The following is a 22,275-nucleotide window of genomic DNA, read 5'->3' as shown; positions in this document are numbered from 1 at the left end:
GTGTGGCTTGTTGTAGCTTGTGTATTTCCCTGGTAGCGTCGCTTATGTGTGGGCTTCGAACACAACGTAAATGAGCGCCAACATAATACTAGTAACAAATTGCCTCGCTCCCAGGAGCTGAGGAATAAACTACAACTGACTTCACTGTGATGACGCATGCGTTGTAGAATACGGAAGAAGGGCCCGAAGCATGCGTACTGCGTTCACAATATGCTAATAACTTTAACATTAAGTACATATCTCAAAAATATTAAAGGCAGTGGTCGTCACGCTGCGCATGTGCGACATTTGTGTTGATAAACATTGATTTTCCCACAATCCAATGTGATTGGTTGTTGACACATTCTAAATAGGCCATAAATGGAGTCAAGTTTTGTAGTTTTCTTGATTTATTCTGCAGATATCGGTAAAATATAGGTATGGCTTTGGTGAAATTTAAAAGAGCAACCAATATTCTTCAAGTTGGTATTTTTTATAGATTTTATTTTCCATTTTTTTTCGTCTGTTTTTTTTTTCAGTTTAACAAATATGGGCTCGCTGGAACCTTCATCACTTTCCTATTTCTTACTAGATACCAACCGATACACATTCCCCATAGAGACTGCGTACAGTTGATCATAGTTCCCAGGCACCCTGTGGTACAACAAATAAAATAACACTCTAAAAACAAAGCAGTGAGCGTGAAGTTAGCCTCGGGTTCAGTCTCAGATTCAGATCCCAGTGCCTCAGAAATCCGAAAAAAACAACAAAAAAAACATGACATTAAAATTATTTTTTTTAATATAATTGTTTGTTTGTACATTTTATATTTGGTAAAATACATGATGATAACATCACTGCGTTCTGAATCTGAATTTGAAAATAACACTAGGCCAAGTTTGAGGGCGCTAGTGTACCCAAGAATCAGCATACAAGATGTCAGCCTCCATACATTTTGATCGGCGAAAAGAGTCATGCTTAAAATCAGTGGATTTAAGTAAAAAGGGTAGCATAGACGAGGCGATTATCGATCTTGTCAACTACATTAATCAGCATGAACAGTATTTTACTACTAGTTCATGTTCCGGACGGATAAGCATTTTTACAGAGGTAAAAACATTGAACTTGATCATCTTGTTATTTCTAGGCTGACTGTGGGGTCATTCCAGTTTTTGTCCACCACCCCTTCCCTACGGATGGATATTAAGGTTATGACACCCTATGGTTTCAAATCCACCATTCAGGTGTCGGATTTTTGTTAACTATAAACACACAGCCCTGGAAACTTTACTGATTTGACGTATACGGATGGGTATGAATGAATGTTCTTGTAAATGTAAAACTGTAGTCAAAAATATGACACCTCGGAATTAAACCATCCGTGGGGGGGGGGGGTGTACAAAAACTGGAATAACCCGTGGACCTTTCGTAGCTGCAGTTCTGTAGCTCCCTTGGTTTCGCTGTGGGTTATTTCGTTCGTCGTGGTGTTAACGCAACGAATTAACCTGCAGCGAAACCAAGCGATCAACAGAACTGCAGCTAGAACTTTTGTGATGATACTAGGAAACAGACGTAAAATTCGAGAAATAATTTAGCTGTAATACTAATAAATTGCATAGTATGTTGTGTTTGCGACAGTAGTAACGAGAAAAAAATGGTCTATGAATCTTGATCTTAGACTAGCTCTGTGTACAGCTCTACACTGTCTATATGGCAACTGTGAACACCCACTTACTGTAAAAATAATTATTGTCACTGACATTTAATTTCACTATTTTGATGTTTTGAGCATATTCAAATTCAAAACAATGAGTTTTATTAGCTCCACTGTCGACTTTGTCGAGCGGAGCTTATCATATGAGTGATTGTCCGGCGGCGTCTGTCGTCCGTGTCAATGTTTTACTTTTTCAACTTCTTCTTGAAAACTACAAGCCTGAATGCTTTGATACTTGGTGTATATGTACCTTGGGTGAACCTCTCTTAGGTTTGTTCATTTCATGTTGATATCTTCAATTTTCTAATTTTGGTGAATATTTTTGTCATTTTTGGTAAAAAGTGATATTTTCGACTTCTTGTTAAAAACCGCAAGTGCAATTGCTTTGATATTATATATATAGGTACTACATGTGGACCTCTTTCAGATTTGTTCATTTTGTAATGATATCTTTAATTCTCTAATTTTGGTGAATATTTTTGTCATTTTTGGTAAAAGTGATATTTACGACTTCTTGTTAAAAACCAAAAATTAAATTGCTTTGATATTACATATATAGATACTACATGTAGACCTTTCTCAGATTTGTTCATTTCGTGATGATATCTTCAATTCTCTAATTTTGGTGAATATTTTTGTCATTTTTGGTAGGAAGTGATATTTTCGACTTCTTGTTAAAAACTGTAAGTCCGATTGTTTTGATACTATACATATTGTTCATTTTCTAATGATGTCTTCAGTTCTTTAATTGAAATGTGCACTGCTAACAGCGGAGCTATCTCAGCCGACAGGCTCCTTGTTGTTATTTTACATGATCACGTCGATTTAATTTTGTGGATTTTACTCATCAGCGAAAATAGCAAAATTTAAAACCCAGTGAGTAATTTACATGTATGCTTTTGCAGTATTCAAAATGAAGAGTTGCTGATTGGATGGCATTGAATAAATATTGATTAGAACTTGCGATGCCGCAGCCATATCATTACTGGATTGAATTCTACCAGTCATTTCGATTTATAAAAAAAAATTACATTAACATTTACAACATCGCCAGTTTCATGCCTTTCACTGTATTCAAATTTATCATTGTTGTGAATTTGCATAATAATAGATTAGTATGGAGCAACCTGCACAAGATTACATGCTGCAATGCTTGGAATATTAGTCCATGTGGTGCTACATGTACCAGTAGCTTGTATGTCTCACTGATAATTATCTCTCTTTTAGGACAGTGAATCTAGTGTAAGGAAAAAAGGCTGTAAATGGTTGTATGTTACACATGGTTCTGCTGACATCAATGGTGTGGTATGTACTATCAGGTGAATGTAGTCATCTTTCGTTCGCATGATGAGTCAGAGACGATCATCTGGAATAGATTAAACCCTTATCTAGTCAGATCAATGTAAGAGTACTTGGCTGACTGAATAATGTTAAATACAGTTCACAAAAACATTGAGATTTTTATTTGAGATTTTTGTGCTATTAATTATTGGCAATAACAGGGGTTTTTCTAGAAAAAAAATGCAAGAGGGAGCACTGCAATTCAGCGGCGCCACCAAGTGGGGGAGATAGGGTTTTCCCCACCAGGGTGTGAAGTTTTTGTTTATTCTAAGTTAAAATGGAGCATTCTATGGCTTCCTTAGGCCAAAATTACTATCAGACTTGTGTAATTCCTGGTCAATCAGAATTTTATGGTTCCAGAGGATCTGCTCCCCAGGGTGAGGGGGCGCATAGCCATGGCATGAGGGTGCTGTGCCCCTGTTCCCTTGTTTAAAAAAATCCCTGAAATAATATAAAATGGGAGTCAAGGACGTCGTTTTTGTGAAAGTTAGATACTTGTATTGTGCTAGTAATATACAGGTTAAACAAGGAAAAGTGAAACTATAACTCATATCCTTAAATTGAGTCATAATTGCACAATAACAGAATAAAGGCAGTGAAGTTGCTCATCACAAATGTAGCATTCACAATCATTTACAATAACAATTTGTGCTTACCAATTATAGCATACATAAAGGCACAATGGAAAGCGAGGTGAAGAAATTATATTGAAAAACTTGATTACTATAAATAGATAGAGAATAGTATAGTATCATTTTGTACTACACTGCTGACTGAACGTCACAGTGCTTTTTGCAGAGACACCACTTGAACTTGACAAGTAAACTCTGTGAATTTGAGATGACCAGACAATTATTAATTAACACTAAACTTATTAACTACCTTATTTGATGAAGATGCCTCTAATAATATTGACTCTACAATATATCTTAAAATGCATGGTCAAAACAGATCATGATGCATTATAGTCTCTACTTTGATCATTGGAAATGACATAATTTTTACATTAACAGTAGATGAACTGGGAAATTAAGTTCAAATCTTTTATAGTATCTCTAAGTACCACGAACATCATTTCTGTGGCTTTATTTCTGTTTTTCGAAAATAACACCTCTCTATTTGCACAGCGATCACATGATTACTCGGTTCCATTTTTTTGTTGGAATATTTTTTTCATATTATTTGAAAAATAAGCTTTCTAAAAATATAAAACTTGATGGGATTCAAAGAATATGTTACTTCAGAAATGAGCTATGCAATTGCAATAGAAATAACCTCTACTACATCCTTATAAAAGTGTGATTGTGTGTGCATTTTTAGAATGGCGTTTTTAATTAGTGCATATTTCTTAATAATACTATTCAGTTAATAGCTCTTTAACGTACATCATATTACAGAAAGAATCAGTGCATGACATCGAAGATGATGCTACATTGAAATTTGAACCATTTGTTTTGCATGTACAGTGTAGAACATTGGAAGATGCAAGGCTATTGGTAAGAAACAAAATTCTACTGTTGATTTCATTTGTAATTAAACATACTGATTTAGTTTCAAAAATAAAGATCACATCAATAGGTCTAGTGCAGTACCCCCTAATCCTGGCACTCTTTAAGGGGTGAAGTTGAGTATTACATTTAGGTGGGCAATTTCCCCCCCCCCCCCAAGATAAACATTGTAATCCTCAATACTGGTTCATATCTCATTGTTCATATCATTGTAGTTACAGTGCTCGCTGTTTCTACCTCATAGCTAACTGATTTCTTTGTAGTTGCAGTCACGCTGTTTCTACCTGTAGAGCTACCTCTACCTACTAATCCTTGTTCTTGTAGAGCTACAGTCACGCTGTTTTTCTACCTTGTAGTTGCAGTCATGCTGTTTCTACCTGTAGTTGCAGTCACACTGCTTCTACCTACATTTACTAATTCTAACAATATCATTTGAGGGCTAGTATAGTTTTTTGAACAATGTCGTTTTACATGCTTTTATTTCAGTTAAATATTTATTTCTCTTTGTGTTTATTCTACTGTTTTCATGTCTGGGTGCTCACCGTGTCACCATGCAGTGTGTATCGCCTATTGTTATGTTTCATGTCTGGGTGCTCACCGTGTCACCATGCAGTGTGTATCGCCTATTGTTATGTTTCATGTCTGGGTGCTCACCGTGTCACCATGCAGTGTGTATCGCCTAGTGTTATGTTTCATGTCTGGGTGCTCACCGTGTCACCATGCAGTGTGTATCGCCTAGTGTTATGTTTCATGTCTGGGTGCTCACCGTGTCACCATGCAGTGTGTATCGCCTATTGTTATGTTCGCTGTTTTTTCTAGTGTAGTGCAGCTTAGGTGGGACACGGTGAGCGTCCCTTATGCCAATAAAATATTTTATACTGAAACTTGAGTGTTTGTGTCATAAATTATGTTTTGTACTTTAATGATGATTGCTTGCAATATTAATGTGCACATACTGCAAATTTGCATGAGTACATTTACTGAAAATATCAATGGTGTCCTAAATATATGGTGCAACATTGACGTTTGCAAATTGTTTTCCTCACGAACATTTAATCGTGAAAGTTTCTAGCAGCACAAATAAAAAGTTTACTGTATATCGATAAGTGTATGTACGTAAATAATAATATTGTGTCTATGCAATGGTTGGTTTGTGTGCGCTTAAAATAGTGCAAATACAGTACTAGTATACACCATGGAATTAGCCGATAAAAATCAGCAACTGGACTGATATTATATTGAATTTACAATATTTATGTACAGACCAATGGCATAGTAATAAAACGCAATAAATAATAATGTTCGTACATTCCTTTTAATATTTATTATTATTTCTGACATCCTTTTGCAGCATCAAGTTGCAATTGAATCAGGTTTTCGTAATTCTGGTATGTCAATCGGTAAAAGTGGTAAAATAATTGCAGTAAGTTTTATTATTCTTTACTAGTTATAATCTCACACAAAATCATTCAAGATTGCTTCTTATTTTATCCTTCACACATCTGTTTACTTCCAAATTTTCAGCCGATCTTGCTTGCATTTACAAAAAGATTTTGTGCTTCATAACTTGCACAATATTTCAACTGTATAAAACTTTATTAACCGAACGTTTTCGTCTGATAGTAAACATAGTTAAACATATATTCCTCAAATTTCATCCAAAATATATTGTAGTACAATGTCTTGAGTTGACTGATCTCTCTATCAGGCAGCAGTGGAAATTACAGTGAATAAGTGGATTAATCCATGGGAATCTACAGTAATTTCAACTTTAAAATTGCATTCTCACTTATGCAAGTATGTTCTAGAACAAGCTAAAAAAATTAAATGAGCTGAAATGTTTTTGTTTTAGCCAGAATTATGATATATCAAAAGATATCCTGCCTCACTTCTCCACTTATTTTATTTTGGGAGTACTGTAGGGTCATATCAGGCAAACTGTATCTTGGACAAACAAAGCTCAATGAGTTTTTATTGTTCATAAAAATTAATTATACACGTATATATAAATATACTTTATACACAATTTCAACATTTGATGTATTGATCAGTGGATGGCAGCTTACACTAATAATTCTGAGTAGATGCATGAAATTATGGTTTCAACATACTGTAAAATACTTTTCGCTATTTTCACTGAAGGAATGATTCAGTGAAAAAAAATCAAGCGAATATACTGTTGTTCCTATATTTTACATTCAACATGTCAAAAATCAGTGAAAAGTCTATTCAGCGAAAAATAATTCCAGCTAAAATAAAATACTTGACATTACTTCAGTTTCACAACAATCACAGTTTTCTACGGGAAATACCTTTGTACATAGTAGATGTCTCAACTCGTCTACTGGAACAACCCTATATACACAGTGGAACCACTGATAACATGATTTTTACTTACAGGCTGTTCGGAGTACCCATGGACTTGAGGTTCCTATAGCAGCCAAATCTAAGCTTATTGTCTCTGTGCAATATATTGAGTACATTATTAAACTAGCCAACCAAAAACTAGAAGAAAACATGGCAAGAATTGACAGGTAGGAAGGAAATTTAGTGAATGAAGCATCTTGTTGCACCCTGTGTTGTTTTTGGGACTACTTTATTGCATGCGTTAGAATACATACTTTTGTAATGGCCCTCTGGTTTCTTTGATGTTTCCTGTGTTCCTGAGTCAACACATCACACACCCTCATATAAATCAAGGATCATTTTCACTCTAAATAAATTAGGGTTGGCAATGATTGCCTAGGATATCGGCGTTCATTTTTCAGGTGGCTAGACTTGATTTTAACCACATTTGAAGTATATTCTGATTGCCAAAATTATCTGCCTAGGTTGTGAGATTTGCCTGCTTTTATTTAAAATGAGTGAGAACAAAAATGGAGAAGAGAACTATAGTTTTACTAACCTTTGAATATTCATATTGTACTGCATATCCCCATGCAAAATGTTAGAATTTACCATCAAATTGAAGTTCAAATGTACATGTCTACAGAAATGGATGGTGTTGCAATTCGTCGTGGATATGTATCAGTGAGGTACCACAGGGCAGTAACAAGGTGTTCAGAAATGAGACAATATTATTAGTCCCCGTTCAGGCGCAGCCTGAAAAGGGGACTTATAATTCAGGTTTTGCCCTTTTTCCGTCTCCAACATTTTCTCAGAAATTCTACAGCAGGTATCAGTGAAACTTGGCAGATTGATGAACAAGTGTCTTCCGAGTATGCACGTAATTTTTTTTCCAGATCTGAAAATCCCAAGTGGGTCTTTTTCACGTTTTTTATCAAAAATTACCTCTCCCGGCAACATTGACAGAACGTCTGCGCATGCTCAGAATAAATTAATTACTGTAAAATACTTTATTTTTGCTTGCAACATTTTTTTGCTATTTTCGCTGAAGGAATGTTTCAGTTAAAATAAAATCCAGCGAATATTCCCTTTTTTCTATATTTTACAGTCAAACTTGTCAAAAATCAATGAAAATAAATTCAATACAAAAACAGCCAGAAAAAGTCTTTTCAGCGAATGATAATTCCAGCTGAAATAAAATATTTTACAGTAGATTAGATCTGTGAGTAACGCTACAGCACGTGATTTCTCCATTGCGTGCAATTTATTATAGTACTGTTTATACATGTATTCTGTTCGGCTCAGTGGTCTCATTCACTAGTTACTAGAAGAACTAGTAACCTTATTTGATTTCATGAACAAAGGTAAGTTCTCCAGTTTCTACAAAATTGAATGTATTTTGGGGAAGATTGGTGTACATTCTGTGGCGTACGTACGGACGTGAATATTATGATGATTGCCAGCTTTATATTCTTGTGAAAAGCCAAAAAAGCAAACAATTGTTTCCAATCTACGAAACTAGTTTGTAAATTGTATACCCTGTCAAATTATTGTACACGACGATTAATTCATGGGGACATAGTTTCAAGTTAGTAAATCGTTATCCGGTCTTTTGCTTGTGACGCGATTTCTGAAATATCCTCAACTCGGGGGGGGGGATGTCCCTGTGTCGATCAATTTATTCATTATATAATAGTAGGTTGCATATGATTATATTCGTATTTTTATGTTGTGAGCATTAAACTGTTAGTTGTAATGAAGATTTTGCCGATCTCGTACGATTCAACATGGCCGATGTGCAGTGACAACACGTGTATGGACGTTCGGTCGAGTAGTCTGCAACGAACCATGAAATCGCCCGGCGTTTTTTCGGCATTTTTTTTTTAGTTTTTTTTTTAAATATTTTAGATATTTCATTCACTCCTGGCGCCTAAAAGAGTCTACTTTATATTTTTCCGTAGTCATTGACACCTATTGTGAATAGCCCGAATTGGTAAGCTTCGTTTCGACAATGAGCTGTTATTTCTGCAAACAATGTTAAATTATTCTTTGAATGCTCAGTTTATATTTTGAAAACAACTAATTTTTTGATTAAAAAAAAAATCATGTCGTTTTCCCTGTCAAAATCAAAGCATAAAGATCTTGCCAGAACATCGGTAAATCTACTACCACGTTGCGTTCACCACGAGGTCACTGAACCGTCATTAACATATTTAAATGAGCCACGTGTAAATGAGAACAAGGCGGATATCTATCGCTTCGCGCATTTACATTCGACCGAAATCATTCGTTTACGATGAAACTAAGTTGAATATTACTTCCAGTTTATAAAAATTCAACAAATTAAATTTTTGTGCGTTATTATAATCATTACTGAATAATAATCAACAATTGCAATACTTCGAAAACAAGCAAGTTATTCACTTGCGAAACTCAGAATGACCTAGCTGCAGTTCTGTAGCTCGCTTGGTTTTGCTGTCGGTTATTTTGTTCGTCGTGGTGTTAACAATAAATTAAATGTGATCTTATTTTTAATTATGATTATGATTTATATCGGTAATGATGTTTTCATCCAATATTAATTGTGCAATTGTTAAAATGCCTACCTACACATTTATTGTTTTTGTTTCTGAGTGATGATTGTGGTTGAAATGGAAAACTGAATACAAAAATCCAGTAATATCTCAAACGAATTTCCGTCTGCTGTGAATGCATGTTTCGTTGCATCAAATAAATAACCCAATTTTATGATAGAAGCTTGCAATCTTGTGCCATACAGGGTCAAGTGATTGAGCAATAACAAATGTGATTTTATGTATTAGGTCATTGAATGTATCCAAAAACATGGTACCAATGATCTGAAATTTCAGGAGTGCTCGCGGAAGGTTTATCAATCTTGCGTATTGTCTTGTTCTTTTTCAATCCTGCATTTCAGTTACTAGAATTCATACTAAAAAAATAGTTTCTGTTTTTCTTCTAATAATTCGTCCACTTTCAAAAACAAATATTTTTCCATAGTCGAAATGCTAGAAGAATACAAAACTACTGTGATTTCATAGCGATACCTGTAGGGCCATTGTCAATTAGTTCGCCTGATCAACACAGCGTTATACATAGGACTGATATTGAATCACGGAGAGTATTGGGACATATGTCTTATGAACCCACATGTGTATGTCTTTGACTATACTTATTTTAACCTATTTTTTTTTTTTTTTTTTTTTTTTTTTTTTTTTTACAGTGGTGCTGTGAACTGCTTCAATTTCGCAAGGCAATTTTTTCTGGGTTCCTACAACATGGAGTGTCAGGGACTTTATTGAAATGTTGTACACAAATTTCACAAAATCTTGAATATATCTAGAAGTGAAAATTAAATGGTTTACAGTATTTTATACCAATTAATAATGATTGAAATGCAATAATATCACTGCACTAAAAAGACTTCAAACAATTATTTGTTTCTTCTCCATTGAAGGGAATGAGCAGACCAACCTTTATCGCAACTGGCTTTCTTAATTATTACATGTACTTGCTCTGAAAACATAGCTTTTACAATTGTTTAAATTAACAGATGTTGTTCTATGTACAATGAATACATTTTAAATAATAAACCTTACTGTGTTAATAACAAATTGTATTTGACAACATGAGAATGATTCTGATGCCCAGTAGTGATGTTGAAACAAACCCAGGTCTTGGTAATATACTAAGACCTGATTAACAAAGAAGTCATGTACCGGTACATCAAGGTTCACTCAGATTTATGAATGCAGTTTCTTGAGCAAGTATACATGTATGACAAATAGTTTTGTTGCACTTGTGTACTCTGAGATTCTGAACATGGGTCAGTGGAAGTTTTTAGTTGTCAATACAAAACTAGATCATCGGAAATCACTTTATGATGAGTTGTAACCACAAAGAGTACATATTTATTCACCTGCTTGCAGATGTTCCTTGTACAACTTTATAATCAAATAACGGGGACTGTGACATTTCATGTCTTGTTTAGATGAGAATTGCTTACAATAAATGGGATTGTGTTGTATGTACAGTATTCTATGTTTATCATTGAAACTGACAACATAGTGTTTTTTTCTCTTGCAGGTTCTTCACCAATTTAAAAGCACATATGGCGGTGACAAACGACAAGTCAACACTCGCTGCTCAGATAAGTGGCAAGTCAAGAAAGAAAACAGTTGTCTGCGAATACTGTCAGAGAAAACATAGCAACAAATATGAGCAGAAACATTTCGATCACAGCAATCCAACTTGTAAAACTCCTCACAATGTGGACAGTCCACAGAATAACTCTGACTTGGATCCGGAGGATATTGCAGGACTATTTGACACTTGAGACATATTTTTATGAAAATTGAAGATAATTTATTCATGCACTTGATGAAACCCGTGTTACATTATTGCTTATTCAAGAGTGAAGGACAGAAGACACACCACACATGTGCAGGATTTTGTGCTGATAATTTTCCAACAATCTAACGTGCTCTTCCAATGACAAGTACGACCGCCTTAGATATTTTGGAATCTTTCATTGATAATACATCAATGAAGATTCCAAAAAGTCAAATTGTCTAATTAAACCTTGGTAACACTCAAACCACCATCTTTTTTTTTGTATGGGTCCCATGTCTCCCATGTGTGGTGCGATGACCTTGTCCTTAAGTCACATTGCATTGAATCATAATACATGAATTGTCAAGTAGACTGCCTTTTCTTAAGTTGGAATAAGTAGTTTTTATGGAAATTAAATTAAATGTGAACATTTTGCAGAGTGCAGATGGAGTTACTGTAAAATACTTTATTTCCACTTGGAATTTATTTTTGCTACTTTCGCTGAAGGTATGATTCAGTGAAAATAAAATCCAGCGAATATACCTTTTTCAATATATTTCACATTCAACTCATCAAAAATCAGTGCAAATAAATTCCATACAAAAAACCCAAAAAGCCTTTTTAGCGAAAATTAAGTATTTTACAGTACACTGAACTTAGGATTGTGAACTGCTCAAAATAACTCTAATCTGAATGTATATTTTTGCATAATAAATTACTGTAAAATAATTTATTTTCACTGATTTTTGTAAAATGTAGGGAAAACATATTCACTGGATTTTATTTTCCTTTACTCATCCCTTCAGCAAAACCAAATGATTTTACAGTACCACCTTGTCACTGTTATTGAGCCACGTTAAGTGTTTTATAACTCACTGGTAACTATATAGATACATCATTGCAAACAAAAAAGAGATGTACCATGGAATCACTACAAAATACAGTACCGAAAAGAGAAAATTCCTTTTCCTGAACAGCGCCACCTAGTGGTGGTAAATATATTACTTGAACAAGTAGTAGCGATGTATTTTAGTAACTGTAAAACAAACAAGCTTTTTAAAACTAGTGCAGCAGAAAAGAAACAAATTGAATATATTTTCATCCCTGAAATACAACAGACTACCAATGATGAAGTACATAAGGAAGCCATGGCAATCTAAGAAATGCCAAAGCTTGGATCATCACCTGAATACGATGTACATATCACCTCGCATGATCCTGATGAGGTGACATAGGCAAAGATAACTATCTTTCCTATGACGAATATAACAATTACAAAACTAAGAATTAAAATTTTTTAAAAAAGTACTAGTGTACAGAATTCGTGTTTGATATGTAAGTTTGACCATTCCGTCATTGGCAACAGAGGGCAATAATTTATAATCAAGAGCTTTGATGGTTGGATGAAGGACATGTCAATCTTTCATCAGTAACTTAAATGTTGGAGACTCATCTTGTCCTAAAGTTGGTCTTTGTTGAGTGTAGGAAGCAGAATCCTTGTAAAAAGTCATCAAGATTATGCCCTAGAAAGTATCTGGATTAGGCGCTTTATTGATCTCAAGTCAACTGCTACTACATACAGCTTCAGATTTAATCTCTTTTTCACTGTTCATGTCTGTTGATTCAGTCGTTACATTTGTAGTCACTGATTCCTTCGCTTCTACCTTTGATGAATCTGCTTCTGTTCGAGTGGTATTCGGTTTCTCCTCTGTTGGGGGTGGTGGCGATTGTGTTGTTTCATTTTTAGACTCTGATTCTTTTTTCTCCACGTCTGAATCTGTGGCTGTTGATGTAGTAGATGCTGGCTGTGTCTGAACTACAGTCTCGCTAATCTGAATAGCTGCATCATGTTTCTCACTGTATTCTTCCAAGTCTTCAACCTCTAGTTTAACAGTTAATTCCTCCAATTTCTTTGCTTTCCTTTCTTCATTTTCTTGTATTATTGCATATAGATGATCGACAAGTTTATCTTTAACATCAGTTTTTTCATTTAAGTCTATTTTGGCAGCAATAAACTCAGCTTCAGCTTTTTCAAGTCTTCTCCTGTGGTGAAAAAAACAAAATATCATCAACACTTTTCCAACTTTTTTAGTTGCCCTGTATTTTTAGTACCAGAGACTGTGCATATTGTATGAAGGTGAAGACTTTTAAATTTGTTTTTATTGCTCAATGTCAAACTTCCAAGTATGACTATCATTAAGAGTAAGTGTGGAAATGTCGGGAAAAGTTTTGCATTTGTTGAATGCCATCTTATGTTGGGTCACCACTACAAAGCTACGACATTTGTTTGTCCTGTTTTCATGTTAGATTTCACATTAAATGCAGAATTTCTCAGTGGATGGAAAATGGTTAATTAGCAGATAATGAAAAAAGATCCACCCACTGTGTAATTGGAGCGGAAGAAATGAACCAATTATTTTATCATGACTTGTTGCATTCACATGACTGACAACCTTGTGTTGTAGTTGAGAACCCAATACTTACTGTGCTTCAACATAGTCTCGACTGGCATCTTCTATTTTATTTCTCAGCATGGCCACATCTTTACTTATCAAACCATCAATTTTTCCCAACTCTCTCTGCACTTCTTTCAGTTTTCTCGTCTCTGCTTCGGCCCTCTTTTTCCTAACATGAACAACAAATTTGACATGACATTAATTTGAAATTATTTCACTTTGTAGTGTCAAAATTTGCATATGTAATTATAGTAATGTTTTTATTTGCACATATCAAAACTGGCAGATTTTAGTGCTTCACAGAGATGTTAGGTCATGATGTGTATGTTATAAGCAGTGTTTAAAATTTGTAAATCAAACACCAGGATAGATAATATTAAAATGTCACCAATACTGAATTAAAGATAATTATAAAATTCTTTCATTCTCATTTCAAGTAAGCACCACAAAAAAATCAACATTCTGCCAACACACAAGATGAACAAATTAATTTTTCCATTTTAATTTGTTTTGTTCTTCATATCAGCCTTCAGATGAGAATGGCACGTTCAAACCTTTAATTAAAACAGACAAAATGTTGACAGGCATGTAAGTTTTTTTTTTACCAGCTCAACTGGAAAGTTGCTCGTCTTGGGCAGATGAGCAGGCAATAATTTCAAACACTGATATAGTTTCTGTGTACAATATTTGCTGTATTAGACAATCCCCAAAAACTAAAACTCTAATTTGTTTAATAATATAAACATCAGAAGTACAGACTGGTCAAAGTGTCCTACTGTTTATGAATCATTTGGGTTACATCTTCATTATATTAACAAGCCTTTATTTTTTTAGTGATGTGGAATGAATGCACTTTTATGGTTCATGGATAACACTAGCCTATGATGTCACTTGTATCAACCAGTTCTAGGATTAAGTGAGATCAGGCGGTAACCTTGTTATCACATTACCAAATGCGAGACGGAGCAATCACAATTTAACAGAACTACACTTACAAATCACATGCTAATTTATGCTAATTATGTAATAAGCTGAGCACGTCAGTGGACAAGCATTTTTGGCTACTGGTGAATTTTCGATAACAGACAGAAATGTTACTAATATTTTTTTCAAAATAAATTATTAGCCGGCATTATTATGAGTAATTGTTGGTGTCCAATCTGAAATTCTTGTATTGCTGCGATAAAAATGGTTTTGTTGCAAGATTTGTTTTTTCTCCGCATACTTTTTTTCTCTGCATACTTTTCGTACATACATAAAATGATTACTGTAAAGGGATTAATTATTCAGTGGATTTTAATTTTGCTTATTTTGCTGACTGAAACATGCGCCAAATTAACCCCCAGTGAATATGTAAAATTGAGCATAGAACACATTATCTAAATGATAAAATCATGAATTTAAAACCCTCTGAATATGCCTGAAATGGTAAATCAGCGAAATTTAAACCCAGTGAAAATTAGTCATTTTACAGTATGTGCAAAGTGATGTTTACTGTATTGTTTCAGCTAATGATATTTCACATTAAACGTTACACAACTTTGAATGATGTCACACATAATGCACCCTCATTTAGTAGAAATTGACAACACTACTAGGATTGAATTTGTGTTGTGCTCTGGAAAAGAGACTTTTCACAAACACGCAAATATTTGTCGAGTTGACTATCAGTTGTAATATTCAGGTTTGAATCTTTATTAAGAACATCAAAACCATGATTAACCAGTATTTTTCATCAGCTTGCATATGCTAACTCATCCATCCAATTATGCATTGACATGAGTGATATAAAAGTATATTAACTTAACAATCCAATATGGAAACATACTGCAGCCATACTGTACTGCAACCATACTGTGACACTGTACTCAGAGCAACTAATTGTAAGCAAGTAGACACTTGTTTGAGTAAAAATGCTGATTGAAATATTGTAAAGTTACTAATTTTCACTGGGTTTAAATTTCACTGATTTCAGGCATAATCAGTGGGTTTTAAATTCATGGTTTTATCATTTAATGTGTTCTATGCTCAATTTTACATTTTTACTGGGTTTTAGTTTAGCGTATTTTCCAGTCAGCGAAATAAGCAAAATTAAAACCCAAGTGAATAATTAATCATTTTACAGTATGCTAAAACCATATGATATGATATAAAAGGGATTATTACAAATTGGAAATACCCAGAATGAAATTATGCAAATCGAATCTTTTATTTATGGATACCGGTAATATAGCTAATCAGTCTTGTCAATGTTAACACATGTCATAGGATATCTAGAACGTAACTTACCTATCAGCAATAGCTTTTGCAAGCATGGTTTTTTTTCTTATATTTGCTTCTTCCATTTCCTTCTGTTGTTTCTGTTTTTTCTCAAAGTTGGAAAGTTCTCGGCTTAAATGAAAACAGAACCAAGTTTGTAAAGAAAAAAGGTTAAAATAAGAAAAAAAGTAACAGCAAATCAGCTAATACAGAACATTACATTGATGAGTAAATTGTAAAGCTGTCTCTTAGGAGGAAAAACAGAATACAGTGTGCCACACAAACCTGTTCCTTAATTTATAAACAGAAATATAAATATTAATACATATCGACCCTCAGCTTTCATTCAAATATGTAATTGTAATTGGTTCAAAAGGCCAACATTGTCTATGTCAATACTGTGTTCACGTCTCAACAGCTATTCAAGTATGCCAAGTATTCAAGTGTTTTTTTATTGGACGACAGAGATTAACTCATTAATATTCATACTATCTATGATGTCACAACATCATTGCTTGATTGGTCAATTGAAATTTTAAGAGCCATTTTGAATTTATAAAATTTTATATTTAAAAATGTCTATGCTTTTCTGTCCTGAACTGTACAGTAAAGCTTTGACTATAGTTATTTATAAAATACTGTATTGTACCTCAGCACTTCTTTTTCATCAAACTCGATAATTTCCTTCTTTTCTTCATGTTCTTCTGAAGCTTCATTATTCACCTCTGTTTCTTGAATACCGTCACCCCGACCGTCCTCTTCAAAACGAACCTTTCTCTCAGATTGTGGTTTCTTATTCACCTGGCTCTGCTGCACTTGGTTTGCTTTAGGTTTCTTTGGAACTGAGAGTTTCTGGTCATCATTTATATGTTTGTTCATCTGAAGTTGTCTCTGTCTTTGGGCTTGTAGCAGTCTTTCCCTGTGTTGTTGTTGTCGTTTCTTCGCTGCCAATGCCATTGCTCTGTTTTGTTTTGTTACGTATCCCTCATCATCTGTGGGTCAAAAAAAAAAATTAAAACATGTCTGCTTTGCACACTTAATTAAAGGATAAAATTATTAATTAAGATTTTTTTATATATTTAAACCGCGAATTATGTCTGAGTACATCGTACAGCGAAGGTATTATCTGAGGCAATGTATACGATCTATTTATTTTTTTATTTATTTTGTTAATAACCTTAATGGTAGACAAACATTGAGATGAGAAATTCAGCTAACTATTCGCTTTCACATGCACACTTGTCTGATGCAATTTCTGCATGTTTGTTTCATTCTGGATTGGATTTTGAGAAAGGTAGTAACAGCTCTTTTTTGCTTTCAGACACCTTAACAAATATCTTCACATATTATTGCATGTAGTAGCAAACCAATAGAATCCAAGAATATATTTTTGGATGAAGACGTTTTTTTTTTTTTTTACATTACCCTGCTGGTGAGGTCAAACAGAATCCAATAACATTGTAAATTTGTGTTCTAGTTTGCATAGTTCTTGGATGCAGATACCAGAATTATTGTTTTCTGAAACGCCATAAGTTAACAGTAACAAATGTATAATATATTTGATATGACCAATATATGTTTACTGCCTGCATAAACAAAACCTAAGGGTAAAATTATTTCCAGGGTGTTATAAATACACAATTTAAGTTTTGTTTACTTTTTTGTTTGTCCAAATGTAAATCTTCATAATTAATTAATCACATTATATGTCTGTGGTGATCGATTTAATTGCGAGCTACTCTTCATTGCTTATTTACCAGATTAAGAAATGTAATAATAATAATCTTTATTGCAAAATTTGTATTTTTTTTGGATATTGACATAAATTTAATAAAGATGAAGAACTGAGAAAGGAACATTATTATATTTTATTTTCTAAATGGATGCAGTAGAAGATTCTATTCTATTCTCCATTGCACTTATATCTCTATTTGTTTTAAACCAGTGATTTTGTTTACAGACTCTGAAGTTGGTCCGATATCACCATCACATATATGTACTCGCATGCCAGTCAATGTAAACCCTGACATTATAATTTAACAGAACCTGCAATCTATCGGTAACTATATAAATTAATTTCTAGAATGACCTATTATGTATTCTGACAATTTATCTTCACACTCAGAGATTTATCAGCCCTCATTCATTCATTATTTAAAAGTAGAAATCAAACCCCGAGATGTATAACATATTAATTCAGTCGTTAATTAATAAAATAGGTGTCAATTTAAATCAAATGTTTATACACGTTTAAAAAAATAACCTACTATAACTTGGATCTTGATGTTCCAAAAGGCTACATTGTGACTTCTATTATATATGCTTTCAAAAATAAAAGCTTTCCGTGTCACATCTGTGTTATCTATCTATCTGCACTGTGACAGTGCGATTAGAGTACGGTAGAATTTTCTGGGAGGTCCCTTTGTAAGTTGGTAGTCATTTACTTAAAATGTAGTTAAAATGTCCGCTCACCTTCTGCTCCTGGTGTTTTTAATTGTCGGAGCTGGTCATCGGTGAAACCAGCCCAAGCCATGTTCCTTTTATGTTGGCAAATCACGTCGAACTGACCGTCATCACGCGTTGACGTGGAAATGTCGGCAAATCACATCATAGAGTAGTGGTCGCAGCTGGCGGTGCCACGTCGTATACCAGGCCAAACAAACCGCAAAACAGCTTCTATCGGCAATCCGTGAAAATACTGCAAACACTACTGATTCACACTACTACAAAACGGTTCACCATTTCTATATACAGAGAATATATATATATATGACAGGTGAAACAAGTTTCACAATATACAATCATTGACAAAATAACTTTAAGTGGGCGCGGCCATTTTGAAATATGTGATACTCGGTTAGGGCGCCACCGTAAGATAAATATGTGAAAAACAAAAGCATAGATTTTCTAGAACGTACATGGCCAACGTAAAACATCTTTCAATAAAAATGACAGAGAATAAAAACTGTATTGACCGGGAACTAAAGAATATAATGATTTAAATATTTGGTGGGTGAATATATTTGATAAAGCACAGTCACTTGATGGCTTATAATTCAAATACAATCGATCAGTTAAATTTTCCCGATTTTCTTTCGCATGTGATGCATGGGAGCGCTAGCGTATATAATTATAATTATAAAGTAAATATGACAAGAAAATTTCGTCATGGTTACCACCTGAAATTTGACAAACGGAAAATGCACTGTGAACAACATGTGTAAATTACAGAAGCATGACTGCAAGCTAGAAATGGTTCTATATTTCAGGAAAGGCCGGGGAGCCAAGTCAATGTTAATAAGATTAGTTAATACTAACACTTATTAATAAACAAATACACACAGTCGTCAAAACTATACACAGTTCAGTCTCTGCATGTCCATATATGTGTTTCCTTTTGATGTACAATTTCCCAAATAATAATTCATTATCACAACCCGTCACTGAAGCGCGCATTACAATATCAATCATGATAAAAAATTAAAATTTCGTGCTTCGAAAAGAAGCTTTCTACAATAAATAGTTTTCTAGCACATTTCTGTATTCTATTCGTCAGCACTAAGTAAAGTAGAATTTAGTTGCTTGAAAGGGAAGTGATAAATATCTTCCTGTCCGCAATTAAACAGCTTACATCCCTTGTATGTTTCCTGTCCTGTTTTTTTTTTCTTCCAGTCAATGAATGATCATACAGGAATATTTAGTATAATTTGTATTAGTTCAATACAGCTATAGTGTTCTAGAAAGTTAATATTCTGGATAGTTTCATTAAAGCGTTTCATTTCATTTATTTTGTAGAAACTTTTCATCTGCATAGTGTTTTGTCCCATTATTATATTTTTCATTGTCAATTAGGGTGTTGTCACTTTTTTATCTACTAGTATATAATTTTAGACTTGTTTTACAGGATTCATTCAGAAAAAATATATCATCCACTCTCTGTAATCTATCCATATACTGTATTTGCGATTTGTTATGATTATAATTGATTTCTGCCCACCCTAAATCTCCAAATACTGCAAGACATATTACATTCCAATTTACTTCAAAAAGAAACTTGCTAAATTTATGTCGAATGTTTTTTATCTTATTTGCCATGCTTTCTAACAACCACATACTAGATATTCGAATTCTAATATTTTTATCGCTTTTAATAAATCATTTATTTATTGTTGTAGTTGTTTAGGTTGTTAGTCCCCTTTTGTTTCCATTCTTTTCATCTGTACAAAATTAAAGTATAACTATGTATCAGTAAAAATGTTGAACTAATGGTTCCTCGCCATGCTGAAAAAATCACTGACTATACATGTAAGGAGCATATTTATTGTAAACATTTAGACACACCTAGTACGCATTCCACGGAGAAACAGCAATGGTTACAAAAACAAATGAAAACACTCAAAAGGATAAAGGATAAAGATATCAACAAATGTACTGAGTTCAGGGTTTGTTGACAAGTGAAGAACTGTGCGACTTGAATGCACATATGTTACTGTAAAATGACTAATTTTTACTGGGTGTAAAATTCACTGATTTAGCATTTCAGGCATATTCAGTGGGTTTGAAATTCATGGTTTTATCATTTAGATAATGTGTTCTATGCTAAATTTTACATATTCGCTGGGTTTAAAATTTGGCGCATTTTCCAGTCAGCGACTGGAATATGCAAAATTAAAACCCAGTGAAAAATTAACTCTTCCACAGCATTTAGAAGTAATAAGATGAATTGTTAGTTCATTGGTTTGCTGTTAAAATGTTGTTTAGTCAATGTGAACAGTTTTGTGCCATGGGTTTTATATTGATGACATTCCATTAAAAAATGAATGCCATTCTCAATAAGATCGTGGTTTCACATGTTGCAAATTTTGTTCTTTATAAAGATGTGTTGTTTGTGTCGTCCTATTTCAATGTTGAACAATTGGTCACAATAATTTGATGTGAGTTACTAAAATCGTAGTTTTAGCGTAACTAGGCAATTTGATATGATTGCATTTAAACTTCCTATACGTTCGGAGTTGTTTTAAAGAAAAACCGTTCGATTATCGTTGTTCATTTTTTTTCCATTTGTTTTGAACATATATAATACTTTTCAATATGGATTGTCAATAGTCATTTTCAAGTACTAAACACTTATATATTTATATTTTATTAACAGCGAATGCAAATATTCCAGGCTTGCTGTATCGGCCCAGAATACAGTAAAATGAAGACAGTTGTATCTTAGTTTATAATCAATGGTCTTTATTTACAAATTCAAAGCCATCGGCCCATAAAAGTATTTACATGTACAAAAAGAATATTTAAATAAAATCACATATCTCGTTCCTAAGTTTCAATGCATGAAAGATGTATGCAGCCAGTGGTTGTAAAATGTCAGAATTTTGAGAAGTAACAAGTTCTATAAATTTATCAAAAGACTGGGTATTATAAAATGTATTGGGTAAGTACGAGGTTCGCAATTCATGGTAATATGGGCAAATAAGAAGAAAGTGAAACTCATTTTCAATTTCATCTATGTCACAAAGAGGGCATATACGTTCGTCTCCCTCAATTACACCAAGATTTCTTTCAATGCGAAGGCAGTGAGAAGAACATCGAAACCGTGCAAGAGCTACTCTATAGGAATAAATTCCAACATATTTTAAGTATTTTACCTTAATATATAAACATATTTATAGCAATTTGTGAATACCGATCGTCAGCTTTCATTCAAATTCATAATTATTGCGCACGCAAGCCTTCAAGTGACATTGTAACTGTGATCACCCGCTTATTCCAAATGAAGAGCTGGTCGATTTTGGGTGATATTGAACAAGCTCATTAATATTAATTAGAACTCACGATGATGTCGCCATACCGTTTCTGGATTGATCAATTTGAATTTAACCAGTCACTTTGATTCATAAAAAAATTATAGTTATAAAATGTTCACACCATCCCCAGCGTAGCCTTTAACTGTAGTTAAATTATGTACTACCCCGTTTCAGCTATGAGTCCCATATCGAACAGGACGCGACACGACGACTGCCGCCCTTTAAAATATTCGATCCAATTAAAATCTCATGCTGGGTAGAGGCCATAGTCGCTTTTAATATACGGTTGTTGGTTTATAGCCATCGGTGCACATATACACAAGGAAGGTAATATTACCTTCCATAATATACACCAGCAGCATAATCTGGTGATATACATTGTAATCAGAATGTTTAATATTATTCGCTATAAGTGGCCGTTGCTGGCTTATCAACTCAGTCAAAAAAACATAATTACTATCATTTTTTTTCTTGGTGAACCAGAAACAGTTTGCTTACTGTGTATTTATTTA

General features: G+C 33.8%; 2 protein-coding genes across 2 annotated transcripts; one reads left to right on the top strand and one right to left on the bottom strand.

Annotated features, from left to right (window-relative positions):
• Positions 1–910: 910 nt before the first annotated feature.
• LOC102807046 (tRNA wybutosine-synthesizing protein 3 homolog) lies at positions 911–11,292 on the top strand. Its single transcript, XM_006812967.3, has 6 exons — positions 911–1,089; positions 2,921–2,998; positions 4,432–4,530; positions 5,894–5,965; positions 6,943–7,076; positions 10,993–11,292. The coding sequence occupies exons 1-6, from the start codon at positions 916–918 to the stop codon at positions 11,240–11,242; spliced, it is 807 nt and encodes a 268-aa protein (XP_006813030.2). The 5' UTR covers positions 911–915; the 3' UTR covers positions 11,243–11,292.
• Positions 11,249–18,802, bottom strand: LOC100378803 (RAB6-interacting golgin-like). The gene is made up of 5 exons (XM_006812962.3): positions 18,426–18,802; positions 16,603–16,945; positions 15,984–16,085; positions 13,723–13,863; positions 11,249–13,281 (listed from the first exon to the last, which is right to left on the bottom strand). Exons 1-5 carry the CDS (start codon positions 18,484–18,486, stop codon positions 12,801–12,803), a joined length of 1,128 nt encoding a protein of 375 aa, XP_006813025.1. The 5' UTR covers positions 18,487–18,802; the 3' UTR covers positions 11,249–12,800.
• Positions 18,803–22,275: the final 3,473 nt, after the last annotated feature.

The sequence above is a fragment of the Saccoglossus kowalevskii genome, chromosome 17 (genome assembly GCF_978046115.1).
Source record: "Saccoglossus kowalevskii chromosome 17, keSacKowa6.1, whole genome shotgun sequence".
Taxonomy (NCBI): domain Eukaryota; kingdom Metazoa; phylum Hemichordata; class Enteropneusta; family Harrimaniidae; genus Saccoglossus; species Saccoglossus kowalevskii.
This window is presented reverse-complemented; position numbering and strand designations above follow the sequence as displayed.

Excerpts from the sequence above, each read along its gene's own strand:
- LOC100378803 (XM_006812962.3), bottom strand. The coding sequence starts at position 18,486 with ATGGCTTGGGCTGGTTTCACCGATGACCAGCTCCGACAATTAAAAACA. Across the intron at positions 16,946-18,425 it reads AAAAACACCAGGAGCAGAAG|ATGATGAGGGATACGTAACA; the intron begins GTGAGCGGACAT and ends TTTGACCCACAG. Across the intron at positions 13,282-13,722 it reads CGAGACTATGTTGAAGCACA|GAGAAGACTTGAAAAAGCTG; the intron begins GTAAGTATTGGG and ends TTTTCACCACAG.
- LOC102807046 (XM_006812967.3), top strand. The coding sequence starts at position 916 with ATGTCAGCCTCCATACATTTTGATCGGCGAAAAGAGTCATGCTTAAAA. Across the intron at positions 1,090-2,920 it reads GGATAAGCATTTTTACAGAG|GACAGTGAATCTAGTGTAAG; the intron begins GTAAAAACATTG and ends TCTCTCTTTTAG. Across the intron at positions 7,077-10,992 it reads AACATGGCAAGAATTGACAG|GTTCTTCACCAATTTAAAAG; the intron begins GTAGGAAGGAAA and ends TTTCTCTTGCAG.